Source organism: Mustela nivalis (genome assembly GCF_964662115.1).
Source record: "Mustela nivalis genome assembly, chromosome: 4".
Taxonomy (NCBI): Eukaryota; Metazoa; Chordata; class Mammalia; order Carnivora; family Mustelidae; genus Mustela; species Mustela nivalis.
Genome location: NC_139023.1, coordinates 26,825,367 through 26,842,649, shown reverse-complemented (window position 1 = coordinate 26,842,649; position 17,283 = coordinate 26,825,367). Strand labels below are relative to the sequence as shown.

General features: G+C 44.4%; 1 protein-coding gene across 1 annotated transcript; it reads right to left on the bottom strand.

Annotated features, from left to right (window-relative positions):
- Window positions 1-1,141: 1,141 nt before the first annotated feature.
- OCIAD2 (OCIA domain containing 2) lies at window positions 1,142-16,422 on the bottom strand. The gene is made up of 7 exons (XM_082728394.1): window positions 16,220-16,422; window positions 14,354-14,481; window positions 9,943-10,039; window positions 8,563-8,616; window positions 5,046-5,093; window positions 3,964-4,081; window positions 1,142-2,390 (listed from the first exon to the last, which is right to left on the bottom strand). The coding sequence occupies exons 2-7, from the start codon at window positions 14,417-14,419 to the stop codon at window positions 2,309-2,311; spliced, it is 465 nt and encodes a 154-aa protein (XP_082584520.1). The 5' UTR covers window positions 14,420-14,481; window positions 16,220-16,422; the 3' UTR covers window positions 1,142-2,308.
- Window positions 16,423-17,283: the final 861 nt, after the last annotated feature.

Genomic DNA, 17,283 nt, shown 5'->3' with positions numbered 1-17,283 from the left:
CATTAATCAAGTCACTCAAGATAAATCTTATTACTTTCATAATATTAGCAGAAAATAGATAAGTCATCTATTCTGACAGCAAGGGAAGAGAACATAATTTTTTTTGAGAATATAATTTTTAAAAAGATGTTACTTATTTAACAGAGAAGCAGGCAGAGGGGCAGAGGGAGAGGGAGAAGCAGACTCCCTGCTGAGCAGGGAGTCCAATGTGGGGCTGGATCCCAGGACACTGAGACCATGACCTTAGCCGAAGGCAGATGTCTAACCGACTGAGCCACCCAGTTGACCTTGAGAATGTCTTTGCTAAGTGAGAATTTTAAAAAATATATAAGTATTATATACAGTGTGTGTGTGTGTGTGTGTAAATATAAATATATATATATATATATATATATATATTTTTTTTTTTTTTTTTTTTTTTTTTAAATCATGAAAGTGCTGCTTTCACAAGCTAATGACCAGGGTGCTGAGGAGTGTTGATAACTTCTAAATGCTGAAAGACAAATGCCACTCCTTGGACACATCCTCCTACAAGAAACAGACATTCTGCCTCAGACACGCACTTCCTAACATAAGCGATAGATAATGCAGCAAAAATTTGGAGATTTCTTCAGTGACCTTCCAGTTTTTTCTCTATTGATTTCCTTTCACACTGTGAAAGGAAAGATCACTGTGATAAACTGTCTCAGTAAGTTACCTGCCTGCGAAAAGCAGAGAGCCCAAATCATAAATCCAAATGGATTCAGAAGGGTGATGAAGATGTCAGCTGTGAAAACAATGGGCCTTTTCACCAATAATTCGTTTTTGTTTTTTCCCCAGTACCCCAAGACTGATTTCAACATCGACTCGCTGTGCTTAGTGATGTGAAGATGGTCTGATCCCTGGGAAATCAGTTTCTGGCACGCAGGAAATAAATGTGTCTCATTCTGAATTGTTGCCAGTCACTGAGAGAACAAAGAGTCAAATTGCTAGTTGTCGGAAACCAGGAGTTTAAGTGCATCCTTGAAGCCAGGATGTTGGCTCTGTGCTCGGATGGACAGAAACAGCACTTTCTCTACTGAAAGACCATGCTATGTAATAGCCAGGAGACGAAGTCAAAATCACTCCATTAAGTTCATGTAAAAATAAGAACTCACAAATATTTTTGATATTTAAAATAAAATATTTTATATCAATTCTTAGCTTCTGATGAGATTTCCCTTTTTCCCTCCACGGTATGGGTTTTAAGATGTATTAAGTAAAATACAAACATGTACACACACACACACACCCAATATATAAATGATCACATACATAAAGCATTTCCCAGAGAAAATGCAAAGATGCAAGGGAAATTTTTATGTAGGGCTCAGACAACTTGCCATAAAACACAAGGTCCCCATTGGAAGAGGTTGGGTGGTTGGTCGTTTTTTTCATGCAAAAAATCTGGTAGGAGGATAGGAATCCACCTCCTGGGGTTGGACTGGCTGCTTCTAAGCTCTGAAGTTTACCATTCCATGAATTAATTCTTCCAGTGATTATTGCCATAAACAAACTGTTCCTTGGGAGAGGAGAGGCAGGTTGGAAAGTCGTATGTATTTATATACAAGCCACGAGCAGTATACAGAACGTAGTTCTCCAGTGTTGACCGTGAGCATGAACCCGTTAGCTAAACAAGTGACCTAAAGATTTTTCGTAACATAAAGTAAGTAACGTAACGTAATGTAACGTAACGTAAAGTAAAGTAACGTAAAGCTTTTCCGAAACTTCACCACTGACCAGGCCTGAAGTGACCTGGATCACGGAAAGGACAGCAGATTCAGATTATGACTCTTTCAAGGGAGATATTTTTTTACTAAATTAAAAATTTTGGTCCCTCCATTTTAGAAAGCACTTCCCAAGTCTGCAAGACACACTCCTCCATGCCCTTTGTTTCTACCTCTATAGACATTGGTTTTGGGTGGGGCATGACTTCCCAAGTTCCTCAACACTCATTCTCATCCTCTATCAGAGATCTTAAAACCCTGAACAAATGCGGAGTGAAGGAATGGATGAGAGAAGACTCTCAGATCTTTTAACTTAGCTGTAAGTTACGGAATGCCACATAATTCCTTGTTCCGTGTGTGAGTGCTCGGGGACATGTTCTTAAACAGACAAACACATACTGCTCGAGTCAACTGGGAATCTTCCCCAGAAAGCATTTCAAAAGAGTGCGAGAAATCACAATGTTTCTGTTCCACTCTACGTATATTATTTTAAAGTACACTGGAAATTTTAAATGTGTACAAATTCAGAGGTTTGAGAAACATCAAAAGCCATAGATAGAAGTTTAGGAAGCGGAAGGCTGCGAACTTCCCTTCTCATGTAATCCATGCTTAATTTTGCATTCCTCACAGGTGAGCAGGCAGTGCCTAGAATGGAGGCAAAAACAGAAGTTTGTGGTTTGACACTGCAAGGTCTAGTCTTAAGACAACATTGCCGAGAGACTTTTCTTTTTGTCTTTCTTTTCTTTTGAGACAGAGAGAGCTTGAGCAGTGGGGAAAGGGCAGAGGGAGAGGGAGGGAAAGAATCTCAAGCAGACTCCATGCAGTGCATGAGCCCAGTGCGGGACTTGATCCCACGATCCCGAGACCATGATCTGAGCCGAAATCAAGAGTCCGATGCTTAACCAACTGAGCCACCCAGATATCCCCTAAGAGACATCATCTACATTAAAGTTCACAAGTCTTATTTTTTTAAATGAAAAACAGGAGCTGTTTCTTGGTGAGAGACTCCCAGAATTTCATCCCCCCAAAAGGGCCAATAATGATCTTCATGCCCATTGTTTTCATGTTGCCTCTAGAATAGAATCCACTGTAACAAGTGAGGGTCTTTGGAGAAATGTGTCCCCACCACTAGTCCTATAAATATTCTCTCTCTATATAGCTATATATATATAGCTCTAAATGTATAGGTATTTCTAAATAGCTATTATACACTGAGCACTTACTGTCCTAAATAATCATTTCTATTCCTTACAATATGTCATGAAAACAGTTCTGATCACCATTTTCTACAGAGGAGAAAAGTGAAGATGAGAGAGTGTGAGAAACTCGTCCAAGGTTAGCCAGCTTTGTAAAGTGGTAGAACTGGTTTTGAACAGGTACTCGAAATGCAGAGGGAATGTCGTTAAGTCCAGGGCTCTGGACTTAAGGACACCTTATGTGTCCTTAATGGAGCTCACACCTCTGAATAGGAATCATGATACACATTAACCTAAAAGGGTTCTGAGAAGTCCTGCAGCAGAGTAACCTGTTCCCATTGTGTGTGGCCCTGTGATGGTAGATGCCATGTCTGCTGATGATGGCATTCTTTCCACTACACATCGCCTTGAATGCAGTAGGTGCTCATGAAATGTTGAGCAAATGAAATAGGTAATTATTTGAGTAAGTTGAGTAATAAATAATTATTATTGAAATTGAATAGCAACAACTCAAAACTGGAGAGTTAAAGAGGTTTTTTCCTCCAATATATGGATACTTAGATAATTGTTTACTATTATAAGTGGTGAAAAGGCCTTCGTTGAACTTGTTGTAAGTCCTTTCTTTACAATCCCTCAATCAAAAAGATCACAAACCTGTTGCAACAACATGGATGGAGTGAGAGCGTATTATGCTGAGCAAAGCAAGTCAGTCAGAGAAAAAGGCCATAGGGTTTCACCCATATGTGGAATTTAAGAAACAAAACAAATGAACAAAAGGAAAAAGAGAGAGAGAGAGAGACAAACCAAGAAACACTCTCAGCTCTGGAGAACAAACAGATGGTCACCAGAGGGGAGGCGGTGGGGGGATGGGTGAAACAGGGGACGGGGAGGAAGAGGGCGCTTATCATGATGAGCACCGACCGTCACTAGATTGCACACCCAGAACTAACAGAACACTGTATGTTAACTGTACTGGAATTAAAAATAAGAACTGAATAACATTTTTTTAAAAAGTTACAAACCTGTTATGCCCTGGACCAAAACCAGCCCCACGTAGCTGGTCTTCAAAGGAATGGAATTTACTCTGGCATACTCGTATGTATGACGCCTTTCCAAGGGCAAATCCCAAGACACCTGCAACTGTAAAAGCAGGTTAGGACAGATCATTTAAAAGTTCAGAATCTCCTCCATTAATTATCTTCTAGAACTTTCTACATGAACCGTAGTAATTTTTACGTGAAAAGTACCACGATAAATCAACAAACAAAATCTCTGCCAGTGAATCTCCCTATTAAAGAGCAGGATTGGGAAATGGAGACTTTCTGATCTCCTCAGTTTTGAGCTGGTCGTAGAAGGGCCGGGATAGAGGGAGAGAAGGTGCTGTCTCAGAGACTGGCAGCCAGAGGGAGGCCCAGTGGGTGAATGAATGTCTGAGGCCACCACAGAAGGAAGGGGAGGGGTTTGGGTTGTGTCCATAGGTAGCTTCCAAACTCCTTGGCAGGAAATCCCCTTAACTCTCTCAATGGGTTAGAGAAGGGGGAGCCATGACCCATCTTGCCAGCCAGGAGGAGCGGTCACAAGGCAGAGGGAACCTCCCTAGGAGAAACCCTCAACCTGCTCTTCTTGCTGGGAATGGGGTTTCAGCCCACACACTGGACTGCATCCTCTTTTTACCTAACAGGTCTATGTATAATGAGTGGAATAAGACAAGCCCCCACGTTTGTGGTTAATGTAGTATTAGAAAGTCCCTGCTTTTTGAAAAGTATTCATTGGCTAGGTCCATCATACAAAATATTTTGAAAAAGCTGGCCGAAAGAAGAAAATTCAAAACCTTAATGGCTCTATCATTCAGAGGCTCTGTTGTTGGTCTCTCTTTGGTCCAGGCTTTAAAGAGGCCTGTCGAAGGGGGGGTCCCTACTGCCCAGCCTTATACCAGAAAGTGCTGCAGGAACTAAGAAATGCAAAGAGACAAAAACATGGAGACCGATTTTTCAGAGTGTCAACACACGCAATTTGGTTGGCCTGAAAATCCATATATCCAGTTGCTATAAACATCCTTAAAAAAAAAAAAAGAATTTGTTTTTTTTTAACTTCTATAACTTACGTGCAACTTTGGGCAATGATCCAAATTTTGGGTTAGATGCTAAATAACCTAAGGAACAATACAGAAATACATTATTATTTCATTTTATAACTTACTCAGATTTATAAAGTATAAAGAAAACTTCAATGTTTAAAATATGCGTAGATTCTCAATCTAAAGAGAAGGTTTTTAAAGAGTTAAAAGTCAGTCCTTGATGGAACTTAACTCTCAAACCACCTTTTTTGGCAGATTGCCAAAATGTGTAGAAAAAGAATATGAAACAGAAAATTCAAGAGTGATTTAAAGATACCAAGGTGAGGGGGCGAGCAGGGGGGCATCTGGGTGGCTCGGCTGGCTGCAGTCCACCTTTTGGCTTCTGTTCAGGTCCTGAGCTCAGGGTCCTGAGATCAAGGCCCATGTCAGGCCCCCTGGTCAGCAGAGTCAGCTTGGGATTCTCTCCATCACCCATGGCCCTCTCCCACTCGTGCTCTCTCACAGTCACGTGGTCTCTCTCTAAATAAGTAAAATTTTAATAAATAAATAAAGATATCAAGGCATGGCTCCAGGTTGGCACAGTCCGTGGAGCATGCAACTCTTGATCCCGGGGTTTTAAGTTTGAGCCCCATGCGGGGTGTGGAAATTCCTAAAAAATAAAATCTTTAAAAAAAAAAAAAAGCTATCCAGACAAAGGCAGAACTAACAACTTAGTTCCAAGCAATTAGGCATCGCCTCCTCCTCCTTTTAAGTAACTGAACACAAAGTTTCAGTTTAGAGATTCATAGCCTGTCGATCATAATTTTTACATGAAAACATTAAAATCTGTGGTAGGCAGAGTTATGGTCTCCTAAACATGTCCACATCCCAATCCCTGAATACTATGAAGAAAATGGAGTTAAGGTTGCTAATCAGATCATTTCATTTTTATTTATTTGTCAGAGAGAGAGAGCACAAGCAGAAGGAGCAGAAGGCAGAGGGAGAAGCAGGCTTCCCGCTGATCAGGACTCGATCCCAGGACTCTGGGATCATGACCCAAGCCGAAGGCAGACGCCCAACTGACTGAGCCACCCAGGTGTCCCCAGATAACTTTAAAATAGGAAGATTATCCTAGATCATTTGGGTGGACCCTATGTAATCAAGATGTAATCATCCTGAATGTGGAAGAGGGATTCAGAGACAAACCAGAGAGACGGCAGGATGACAAGAACTTGCGTCAGTGTTGCCGGCTTTGCAGACAGAGGAAGGGGCCATGAGCCAGGGATTGTGGGTGGTCTCCAGAAGCTGGAAAGGGAACGGAAGGCCCAGACCAACCTCCCCCGAGTCCCAAGGAAGCTAGCATTGCTGGCACTTTGATTTCTGCCCACCGAGACTTGTTTTAGATTTCCGACCTCCGAAACTTGAGATAAAAAATTTGTATTGCTTTAAGCCACTATGCTTGTGGTAATTTATTACAGCAGCCACAGAAAACTAATACCCAAACCTGGAAAAGTATATTTGCACACATGTGGGAGACTGTAGATTTTAAGCAATTTAGTGTCAATAAAACATAATCCCTATAGATATGGTGGCCATATTTTTTTGTTGTTAGAAATGGTCTGACAGGGTGGCTGACTGGGTGGCTCAGTGGTTTAAGCCTCTGCCTTCTGCTCAGGTCATGATCGCAGGGTCCTGGGATTGAGCCCCACATCAGGATATCTGCTTGGCGGGGAGCCTGCTTGCCCCTCTCTCTCTGCCTGCCTCTCTGCCTACTTGTGATCCCTCTCTCTCTCAAATAAATAAATAAATAAATAAAATCTTAAAAAAAAAGAAAAGAAATGGTCTGACAAATGCATGCTACCGATTGATGAATACATTTCTATAAAAAGGCTATCTTCAAGTTATAAAAGTGAAATCAGGGGTGCCTGGATGGCTTGGTCAGTTGGGCGGCCAACTCTTGGTTTTGGCTCAGATCATGATCTCAGGGTCCCGGAATCCAGCCCCATGTCAGGCTCCCTGCTCAGTGGGGGGTCTGCTTGAGGATGTCTCTCCCCCTCCCTATCTCCCCACTTGTGATCTCTTTCTCTAAAATACATAATAAATCTTTAAAAAATGAAATCATATTAATAAATCAACTTCAAAGACCAGAGTAACACTGAGTGAGATGGGATTCTCCTAGACGTATGACCTATACTTTGAGACCCCAGAAAGAACCAGAACATTTTCTCTCACGTTGTTTGCTGGGTACAATACTCTTTTTAAAGTCCTGGTGATCAGCAGGGTTCAGTATAGTGTTCAGTACAGCTTCCTCAAAGTCAAGTGCCTTCTTGTTGTCTGCGGCCCAAGCAAGGCCTAAAGGTGCTCTCGTGAGATGGAAATAAGAAGGAAGAAGAGCGTTAGATGGGAAATGTGGAAAACTCTAAGAGTCAGGGAGAGGCTCTCTGGGGAGATGCTGGGGCGCTCCTAGTTTCTGGGTCTGTTGTTCAGATTGGACAGGGTGTCAGCACGCTGGTGGAGTTCCGTGCCACATGTCTCCTTTTCTGGAACCCGCTGCTGAAGGAGACACTCTGTCTAACCGTCGCAGAGCCTGAGCGAAACACAGGGACCCCCGCGCACAGAAAGGCACAGCATTGGTTTCCTGGGCTCTGACACGTTACCACAAACTTAGTGGTTTAAAGCAACACAAATTTGTTCCTTTACAGTACTGGAGGTCAGAAGCTCAAAACGAGTCTCCCTAGGTGACTCGGTCCATGGGGGTGGCCATACCAAAATATGGCAGGAGTGCCTTCTTGTTGCCTCCCCTCCCTGGGAGGAGGGGTTATAAACAACGGAAACTCATTTCTCAGTTCTGGAAGCTGAAGTCCAAGGTCAGGTGCCAGCATGGTTGGGTGAGGGTCCACTTTTGGGGTTGCAGACTTCTTGCTGTGTCATCAGGGGATGGCAGGAGCTAGGAGCTCTGTGGGATCTCTTTTCCAAGGCCACTAAGCCCCTTCCTGAGGGCTCTATCTCCCTGCTAAAGACCCCATCCCCCAATACCACTGCATGGGGTGTTAAAGAGTTCACCATGTGAATTCAGACCATGGTCCTGGGCTAACATCAAGGTATCGGCAGAGCTGCCTTCTTCTCTGAGGTTCCAGGGTTTCTTGCCTTTCCAGGTTCTAGAGGCAGCCACATCCGCCGGCTCATGGGCCCCGCCTCTGTCTTCACAGCCAGCGCTGTTGAACCGAAACCATCCCTCTGCTCTGCCTTCTGATCCACTCCTGCATTTTTCATGAGCCTTTTGATTACACCGGGCCCATCCAGATAATCCAGAATGATCTCTCTATTTTAAGGTCAGCTGATGAACACCCTTTCAGTCCACTTGCAACCTTAATTTCCCTTTGCCATGTAACCTACTATAGACACTCAGCCTGGAGAGGGGGGGACTTAGTCTGAAAATTAGCAAAGACCGGCCTAAATAAATCCCTCACCAAAAAATAAAGGCCAAGTGCCAAGAAGCTGCCAGGAGGGCCAGTGAAAACTGGGCTTTCTTAAGTTTAATTGTTCAATAGATCTAGAATCTTACCTTGGTGGACTAGTCCTTGGGTGGCAAGCATGCTCACAAGAGAGAAAGGCAAAGCTGTAAAAAAAAAAAAAAAAGCTTTCGTTATCGCTATTTCCAAGCTTGGCACCCGATCCAGAAGTCATGGGAAATTAGTCTGGGATTTTTTTTCTCTTATCTACCTGGGCAACGAGTTCTTTTTGTTTTTGTTTTTAAATTTCTTTTCAGTGTACCAGAATGCATTGTTTATGTACCACACCCAGTGTTCCATGTAATACGCTGGGCAACGAGTTTTCAGTTATTTGTTATTTCACTTCTTCAACAAATATTTATTAAATGCCGCAGGCAGAATTTTCTTGAGATCTGCCCCAGTCCTTCAACCTGAAGCCCAGCAAGAAGGGGATAAAACCTAACCCCATGCTACTCCCTCCCTGCCCATCTGCTTTTAGAGCGCCCCACCCCACCCCCTGCACCAGATTCGGAGCAAGACCTAGAACAAAGGCATCCCAGCGTGTGTGCCCGCTTAGCTGTTGAACTGGGAAGTTTGCTTTAAGCTGTGGCTTTGGAAATTTTTAATCCCATGTAAAATTTTAAAAACCCTATAAACTCCGTCATACCCCACCTAGGACCCTTCCTAGCTTTTTGTCTTGAGTGATACTTTGCTGCACAATTTGGGGAGGTCTATTTTCTAAAGATGACAAGATGATCGTACCGTGTTAAACATGGGTGGTGTTGAGCTATGAATTTTGAGACAGGCAAGTTAGTCTGGCAAAGGCAGTTTCTAGTTCTATCAAAATGCAACACTTCTTCTAAGAGCAGAGAGCGCAGATAAACATCTAGCTCTTCCTAGCAATACAGAAAAATCGAAGAGCTACCGATTTCCCCATTCCTATCTACCTGATGGTAGATGAATGGGTCATACTGAAATGTTAATCTTCTAGTGCTCACTTAAGTTACTGATTCATTGGCTGTAAAACACACCCGCACACCCACCCCCCCCACACACACCCCATGCATTTCTAGGAGCACAGTCAATAATCATAACAATGAATATCAAGTTCTAAAGTGTTTCTTTCCGATCCTTTGACACTGAACTTGGCTGATCTTAGAAATCAAGATGCATATTTCAAAGTATACATTATCCCAATGCTGCAAAACACTGGGACTAGATCTATAGGCTCCATCACGACATTTTCAAATGGCAAATCATGAATTTTTTAAATTGGAAGAGACTTGAATGCACAGTGTGAATTCACACCCTCGTCTTACATAAGGCAGGCCTGGCAGGAGGACGTGCAAAGTCCCTGCTCAAAAGTGAGTCATTACCATGGTTCTAATGGGACACCGAGGCTCGTTTATTGTAGCAAATACCATGTTAGCGAAGATTAAGAGAGGAGCAATTACCTCTCTTCCAGAAGCTTTCTTCTTGACATTCTCGGATAATCTTCGAAATCTCTCCCCTGTGGATGTGCAGTTTTGATTTCGGACAAAACAACAGACTCTGTAAGGAAAGTTGTGTGGTGAGTTGACCGGAATCATGAGCAAAGCTTGTGCAGTTTTCCCTAGAGGAGCGCAGGGAGGACTCTGGACTCCGGTCACCCAGCGTGTGTGCTGTGTGGCTGCCAGCAGTCATGACCGGTCTCAGCCAGAACCTTCCAACCCTGAACGCTGGACGGGTTTAGGCAAGGAAAGAATCCCAGCGGGAGAAGCAGAGTGATTCACTGACTCAAGCACGGAACGGATATCTGGTCAGAATGAATGACCACCGAGACCCGAGTTTCTTTCCAACCTCCAGCCTCTCTGTCCACGCGGCTCACTCTCCCTGCAAGGCTTCTCGCCCCCCTTGCCTGCCCGGCATCCTTGGGACCCAACTCAGTATTGCCTCCTGGGTGAAGAAGAGATGTCCCCTCGGGCACGATGTTTATGTATCCGGGATCCCACTCAGAGCAGGGGACTGCATAGTTATTTATAGACCGGGCATTCCGACTCACCTATTTCTACTTCTGTTGGCTTTTTAAGGCCATGAACTCCTCAACAGACTGCTTTTTATTTGTCTACTCTTTCTTTCTTTTTTAAAGACTTTATTTATTTATTTGACAGAGAGAGACACAGCGAGAGAGGGAGCACAAGCAGGGGGCGTGGGAGAGGGAGAAGCAGGCTTCCCACAGAGCAGGGAGCCCGATGCCATGAGGGGCTCCATCCCAGGAACAGAAGGCAGACGCTTAAGGACTGACCACCCAGGTGCCCTGACTACTCTATTTTTTGTCTTTTTTTTTTTTTTAAGATTTTATTTATTTATTTGACAGACAGATCACAAGTAGGCGGAGAGGCAGGCAGAGAGAGAGAGAGAGAGAGGACGAAGCAGGCTTCATGCTGAGCAGAGAGCCCAATGCAGGGCTCGATCCCAGGACCCTGAGATCATGACCTGAGCTGAAGGCAGAGGCTTAACCCACTGAGCCACCCAGGTGCTCCTCTACTTTCTGTCTTAACAGGTTCTTTTACATGTTTGTGAGTGGTCTGCACATAATTTCTGGTGGAAATACTGACGTGGTTGACATGATCATTTTTTACTAGATCCATAGTATTCTTTTTATCCTATCAATACGCTACAATCTGGACTAACTCCCACCATTTAAGACCCTCCCCCTTTTGCGCTCATGTATTATTCACTCGTGCTTGCCTACCTTCTCCGTTCCTTTTCTCCCCTGCCCATCACTGCCATTCTAGGGTTTAATGGGGCTCATTTGTTGATATGCATTGTTGTACAATGGTCATTGTTGCGGGTACGGACATCTCTTTCATGCCAATGGCATTGTTTTATATATTTAATATTACTCAAAAAATGTTTTCAACTCAGCTCGATGCGCTTAAGATCTAACTGCTGTTAGGTCACTGTTCTAACTGTTCTCGTCGCTGTTACTGTTCTAACTGCTGACGAATTCTCCAGGACGTCTCCTTACAGTCTCCTGTGAGAACATTTGTAGAGAGATACCTAGAAGTAAAAATAGAGGACACGTGTATTCCCAATTGCAGAGTCTTACTGGAGTTCTCTCCCCGATGACTGCATCAGTATCGACTCATACCAACAATTCCTGAATGTTCCTCTGTGTCTGCAGAGCTTACCTGAGAGCTAGTTAAGCTGGATTCGAAACAGGTTAGAGTAAAGAACAGACTTTGGAACATCTGGCATTCTCCACTTTTCTAAATGTTGATAGTCTAAGTACAACGCAGTTATTTTATTCTTACCTGCATTTCTCTGATAACTAATGTGTTTGAGAATCTACATATTTTTCAGCCCCAATGCCCTTCTCCTCGCTTGTTGAAGCAATCCCTCAGCAAGCCTCTGTTGTCATCTTGGGTTATACAGAGGCTCCATACTTTTTCATTGTGGTAAAAGACACAAAACCTAGTATTTGTCATTTTAAAGTACACAATCCACGCACTAAGGACACCCACAATGCTGTACAGCCACGACCCCAGTCTAGTTCCAGAAGTTTCTTGTCATCCCAAAAGGAAATTGTATACTCATTAAAGAGCCTCTCCTCATTCCCTGCTTCCCCCCAACCCTTAGCTGCCTGGCAATCATGAATTTGTTTTTAGTCTCTATGGATACGTAAGTGCCATCATACACTATGTTTCCTTTCGTGGCTGTCTTCTCTCCCTTTGCATGATGTTTTCATGGTTCATCCATGCTGGAGCACGTGTCAGTAATTCATTTCCTTTTTGTGGCTCTAGAATATTCCATTGTATGGATATACCACATTTTGTTTATCCAGCCACCTACTGATGGGTATTTGGGTCAGGTCATTTCTATCTTTTGGCTGTTGTGAGTAGAGCTGCTCTGAACGTGGATGTGTGAGTTTTGTTTGAACATCTGTTCTCAATTCTGCTGGGCCGTACGGTAATTCTATGATTAATTTGTTGAGGAACTGCCAGATTGTTTTCCACAGCAGCTGCACCGTTGTACAATCCCACCAACAGAGTATGAGAGATCTAGTCTTTCCACATTCTTGTCAACACTTCTCATTTTCTCTTTTGTTTCTGTTCCTTTCCAAATTAGCACATTAAATTTTTAAAAATATAACTTATTTAGTTAATTTAAGGTAAATAAACAAAATTGTTTCTGTTTTGAATTATGGTCATGCTAGTGATTGTGAAATGCTATTTCATTGTGGTTTTGATTTGCATTTCCCTAATGACCAATGACATTGATCATCTATGCATTTGCTTGTTGGCCATTCACATATTTTCCTTGGAGAAATACTGATTTAAGTCCTTTGTCCATTTTTTTTTTTTTAAATTGGGCTGTATTTTTGTTGTTGAGTTGTCAGAGCTCTTTGTATATTGTGAATACTAGACCTTTATCAGATATGAGATTTGAAAATAATTTTATCCATCTCTGGGTGGTTCATTCATTTTTTAAACAAATTTTATCTAATTTTTCCCTTGCTGTACAAGTCACACTTGTATTTCCTTGTTTGTGAATTATTTATGTAGGACCTCTGCCATTTACTGCTTGGATATTCAGTGTTTTTCTTGAAGTGCAGCTCTTTGGCTTCTGAGTCTTCCCTTGCTGATTTTGCCAATGTTCCTTTTTGGACTCTTTGTAGTAGATGTCAATGAGGATGATGGTCACCATTTCTTGAGCACTTTCCCATGGGCCATGCACTGTGCCAAGCACTTTATATGCATGATGATAAGGTGAAGGACCCTGTGGCATCTGTGCCTTCAGAGTTCTACAAATAGCTCAAGTAGGTAGACCTCCATTTTCTTTCTTTACAACTCCCCACAGCACAGCGCCCAGATGATAGCGGTCAGGGTGAGTCATGGCGGTGAGAGGAGCTGTTCCCCCTCTCCACTTACCTTAGTTGCTCAGCAAGCACTCCTTATCCCTGTGTCAATATCTCTTCTTGGTTCTGCCAGTGGCTGCGGCAAAGTTAGGGAACACTTCCCTTCCTCGTCTGCCTCAAACACACCATATATCTCCACATCTGGGGTCAGGAACCCTGACCACTACAGTCGCTATGAGTTCTGCTGTCAAGACTGATGCTTCTGCACTGTCTCCCCAGAGGAGCTCTGGTGATCCTTTCTTGTATAGTCATACATGTTTCATGGCTCTCTATTTCACAGAGGCAACTCGGGCATCTACATTTTCCTTGTGACTTGATACCATTTGTCTGTTTGCCTCTCCTAAACTTCGCTCCTTAAACATCCCCTCCTTCATGAAACCATTTTTAGCTGGAAAAGTTGATGCTAGAGAACATGAACTCCATTTACCCACCAAAATACTTTCTTTTTGCTTCATGTATGTGTCCCTGAAACATACAATATGCATTCTTCACCCTTTGCAAGACTGTGCCCCTGTTAAAGCCACGGTTCTCAAGCTGAATGCTACTTGAGTAGTTAAGGAACACCTGTCAGCAGCATATATACTTCGTATGGCTAGCCTGGGCAACAAAATGTAAAAACAAGCATGATGTATCATTCTGTTAGATTCAATTAAGAGAGCTGTACTGCCAAAGGCAACTTCTTCAGTCACTGACAGCCTGCATAAGAGTTAGGTAGGCTGGATTCTCAACAGGAAAGAGAAAAGAAAGGATTTTATAAATAAAATTTTAAAAGGCTCCTTTTCAAGGAAGCTAAAAAAACAAAACAAAACAAAACAAAACTTTCCTGTCCCATCCCATTGTCTCTGAACCCATCCAGCAAAGTGCCAGATTGAACACAGTAAGACCGACTGCTCAAGGATGAGGTTTAAGGAAAGTCCTAGGTGATGGTCCTCTTCAGTTGGCAGACTTCTGAATTAAAAATATACCTGCTTGCTTGGTGGTGGCAAATGGTGGCCTTTATCTTGGTTTCCGTGAGTAGACACTGAAGCCATGATGACTCTCTCTTTGAATCTCTTCTAGTTGAATGTGCTCAGCTTACTCGTTGACTCGATGTCTAAGGAAAGAAGGTCACCATCCAGTCACTACGGCTGAATTTGAGATCAACCTTAAAAACACCCTTAGCATCAGCTCAGCAATTTGGAAGACTTACTTTCATTTTGTCATTACTCTTAGTCTCCAACCACCTGCAGACTCATGTTGTAATGCTCCTTCCCCACCAACACACACACAAATTAACTCACTAGGGGGACAATTAGGATTTAGGCTGGAGTGAAATGACACACCATGCACAGTTTTACTACTTAAAGGTTTTACTACTTAAAAGTTTTACTACAAAAGGTTTCAATTCATTACAAGGTCACTAACTATAAGAAATATTTATTGAGTGTCTACTATGTGCCAGGCTAGGGGAAGACAAAAATTGGTGTTGAAGGAGCTCCTGGTCTAAAGGGGAAGACAGACAAGTCAGCAGCTCTCCAACATGCAAAGGGCTCCTTTACGGGTATACAGGGTACTAAGGAAGGAGAGGAAGAAGTTCTATTCTCTCGGGTTAGTTCTGAAGACACCAAAGACTAAGACTGTTGAGTTTTCAAGGGATGGATGGACTCGGAGTCAGGAAAACCAGTTTGGAAGGTCCAGCCGAAGAACTGAGGAGACCCGAACCAAGACCTTGAGGAAGGTCTTGAATTTGAGTTTGGAAATGTGGGATTTGGTGCTTGTGGGGGCATACACTGGGATTAGCCAGTAGGAATGAGAATATTTGATAATTTGGTTCTGGAGTTACAGAATAGGGATACGCAGGGCACAGGAATTTGGGAGCAGCTGCCATAAAGATGAGAGGTAAAGCAAGAAACGAATAAAGTTGTCTATAAAGAGTATTGGAAAATGTGAACGATGAGGCTAAGGGAATACCAACAAGAGAAGAAAAAAGGAAACAAAACAGGCGAAGGAAATGACTGAGAAGGAATAGTTGATAAGGCGTGGGGCGGGTTCCCAAAGGAGAGAACGAATTATCGGTACCACATGGCTCAGAAAAGTGATTTGGCAATATCGGGCATGTTTCCAGGTGGATCATGAACCCTCCCAACCCCACCTCTACCAACAATGGCCACCATGAGCAGTAAAGGGCAACTTTACTAGATCGACCCTATTTCTTGACGAGCTTCAGGAAGTTTTTGCTGACCTAAAGCCAAATTAGATCATCTTGGCATTAGGCGGCTGCCTCAAACCAGGGAGCAAAGGTACCAGGTCTCAGCTCTGGTGGTCAGGCCCCCTCGCACCCACTGAATCCCCGGTCCACATCTGAGCAAACCTCCTGGGAAGGTCTTGCCATCCGGGTGCAGCTCCCTCCACCATGCCCTGGTCGGGTTTGGGGTCCCTCTACTTTTTCAGTGGTTGGGGCGGCAGGAACGCCGACACCAGGGCAGGGGGTGGGAGGCCTGCGGCAGGACGCGAGGACCGGCGCGTGCTCAGAGGGACAGCGGAGGGGGTCGCGCGGCCCTTCCCGGTGGCGGGGGAGGGAAGCCGGCCATCGGTCCGCAGGCGTCGCCTCATCTCCAGCCTCAGGCCGCCTGCACGACCCGGAGCGCCCCCACCCCCACGTTTGCCGGACCTGGGCCAGAGCTCGAGCCAGGCCAGAAGGGATTGACAGGGACGATTCTGGATGCCCCCCCGCCCCTGAGGACCCCCGCAGGAAAGCGGCAGAGGAGCTGTCCCCTCTAAACCTCCTCCCCCCTCCCCCCCCGCCCCCAGCTCCTCGCCGTGCCTCCAGCTGTCACCCGGGGCGGGCTCACCTGCGCAGGTAGAGATCCGGAGCCAGCCGCGCCCGGACGCCCGCCGAGCCCCGCGGAGCCCGCCTGCTCCCGCGACCGCCGCCGCAGCCGGACTGCTCCCGCCTCCCGCGCCCCGCGGCCGCCGGCTCCCCGCTCCACTCTCCCCGCCGCCCCGTCCTCGCCTCCTGCGCAGCTGCCCGGGCCGCGTCTTCCTCCTCTGGCTCCGCCCCTCTGCGAGCGCACCCCACCCCCGCTGCGGTTCCTTTCTCTGGGGGTGACATCAGCGCCCCCCCGCAGCTGCTCAGGCTGAGATCCGGCTCTCGGGGACTCCCGCCTCACTCGGAGTCCCGACACCTAGTAGGTTCTGCCTTCTCGGTGGGGTTCACGTTATCTCCTTTCATCCGAAAGAACCCGGCAACAACCATCTACCGAACGCTGCCCCTTGGTCAAGTGTTTACTTCCACTTATAGGCAAGCCTTTCTTGTTTGTTTTTTTATGGAGGTATAATTGATGTATATCATTGTATTAATTTTAGATGTATAACATAATGCTGAGATACTTGTATACATTGTGAAACGATCACCACAATAACTCTAGGTAACATCCCTCACTATACAGTAATACCCTCCCCCCAAATTTTCCCCCTGAAGATGAAGACTTTTAAGATCTAGCAACTTTTTAAAGAGCTTTTATTTACTTACTTACTTACTTACTTACTTATTTATTTAAGTGATCTCTACACCCAAGGTAGGGCTTGAACTCACCACCCCGGAGATCAAGAGTTGCATGTTTCTTAGGCTTTCCTCGCTCAGCAACTTTCAAATGTGCAATGCAATATTATTAACTATCATCACCATTGCTGTACACTAAGTACCTGTGATTTATTTTATAACTGAAGTCTGTACTATTTGCCCACTTTCAACCATTTCACCCATCCCCATGCAATCCTTTTTACGACCTTTAGGATGAGGACCGTTACCCTCATTTTATAGATCGAGTGGTGCAAGGCTACAACGGGAGCCTGGAGTAAAAGCCAGGTCGGCTTGGTTCCCAAGCCTTCTCTTTCTGTTGTTCTCTGTCCACGT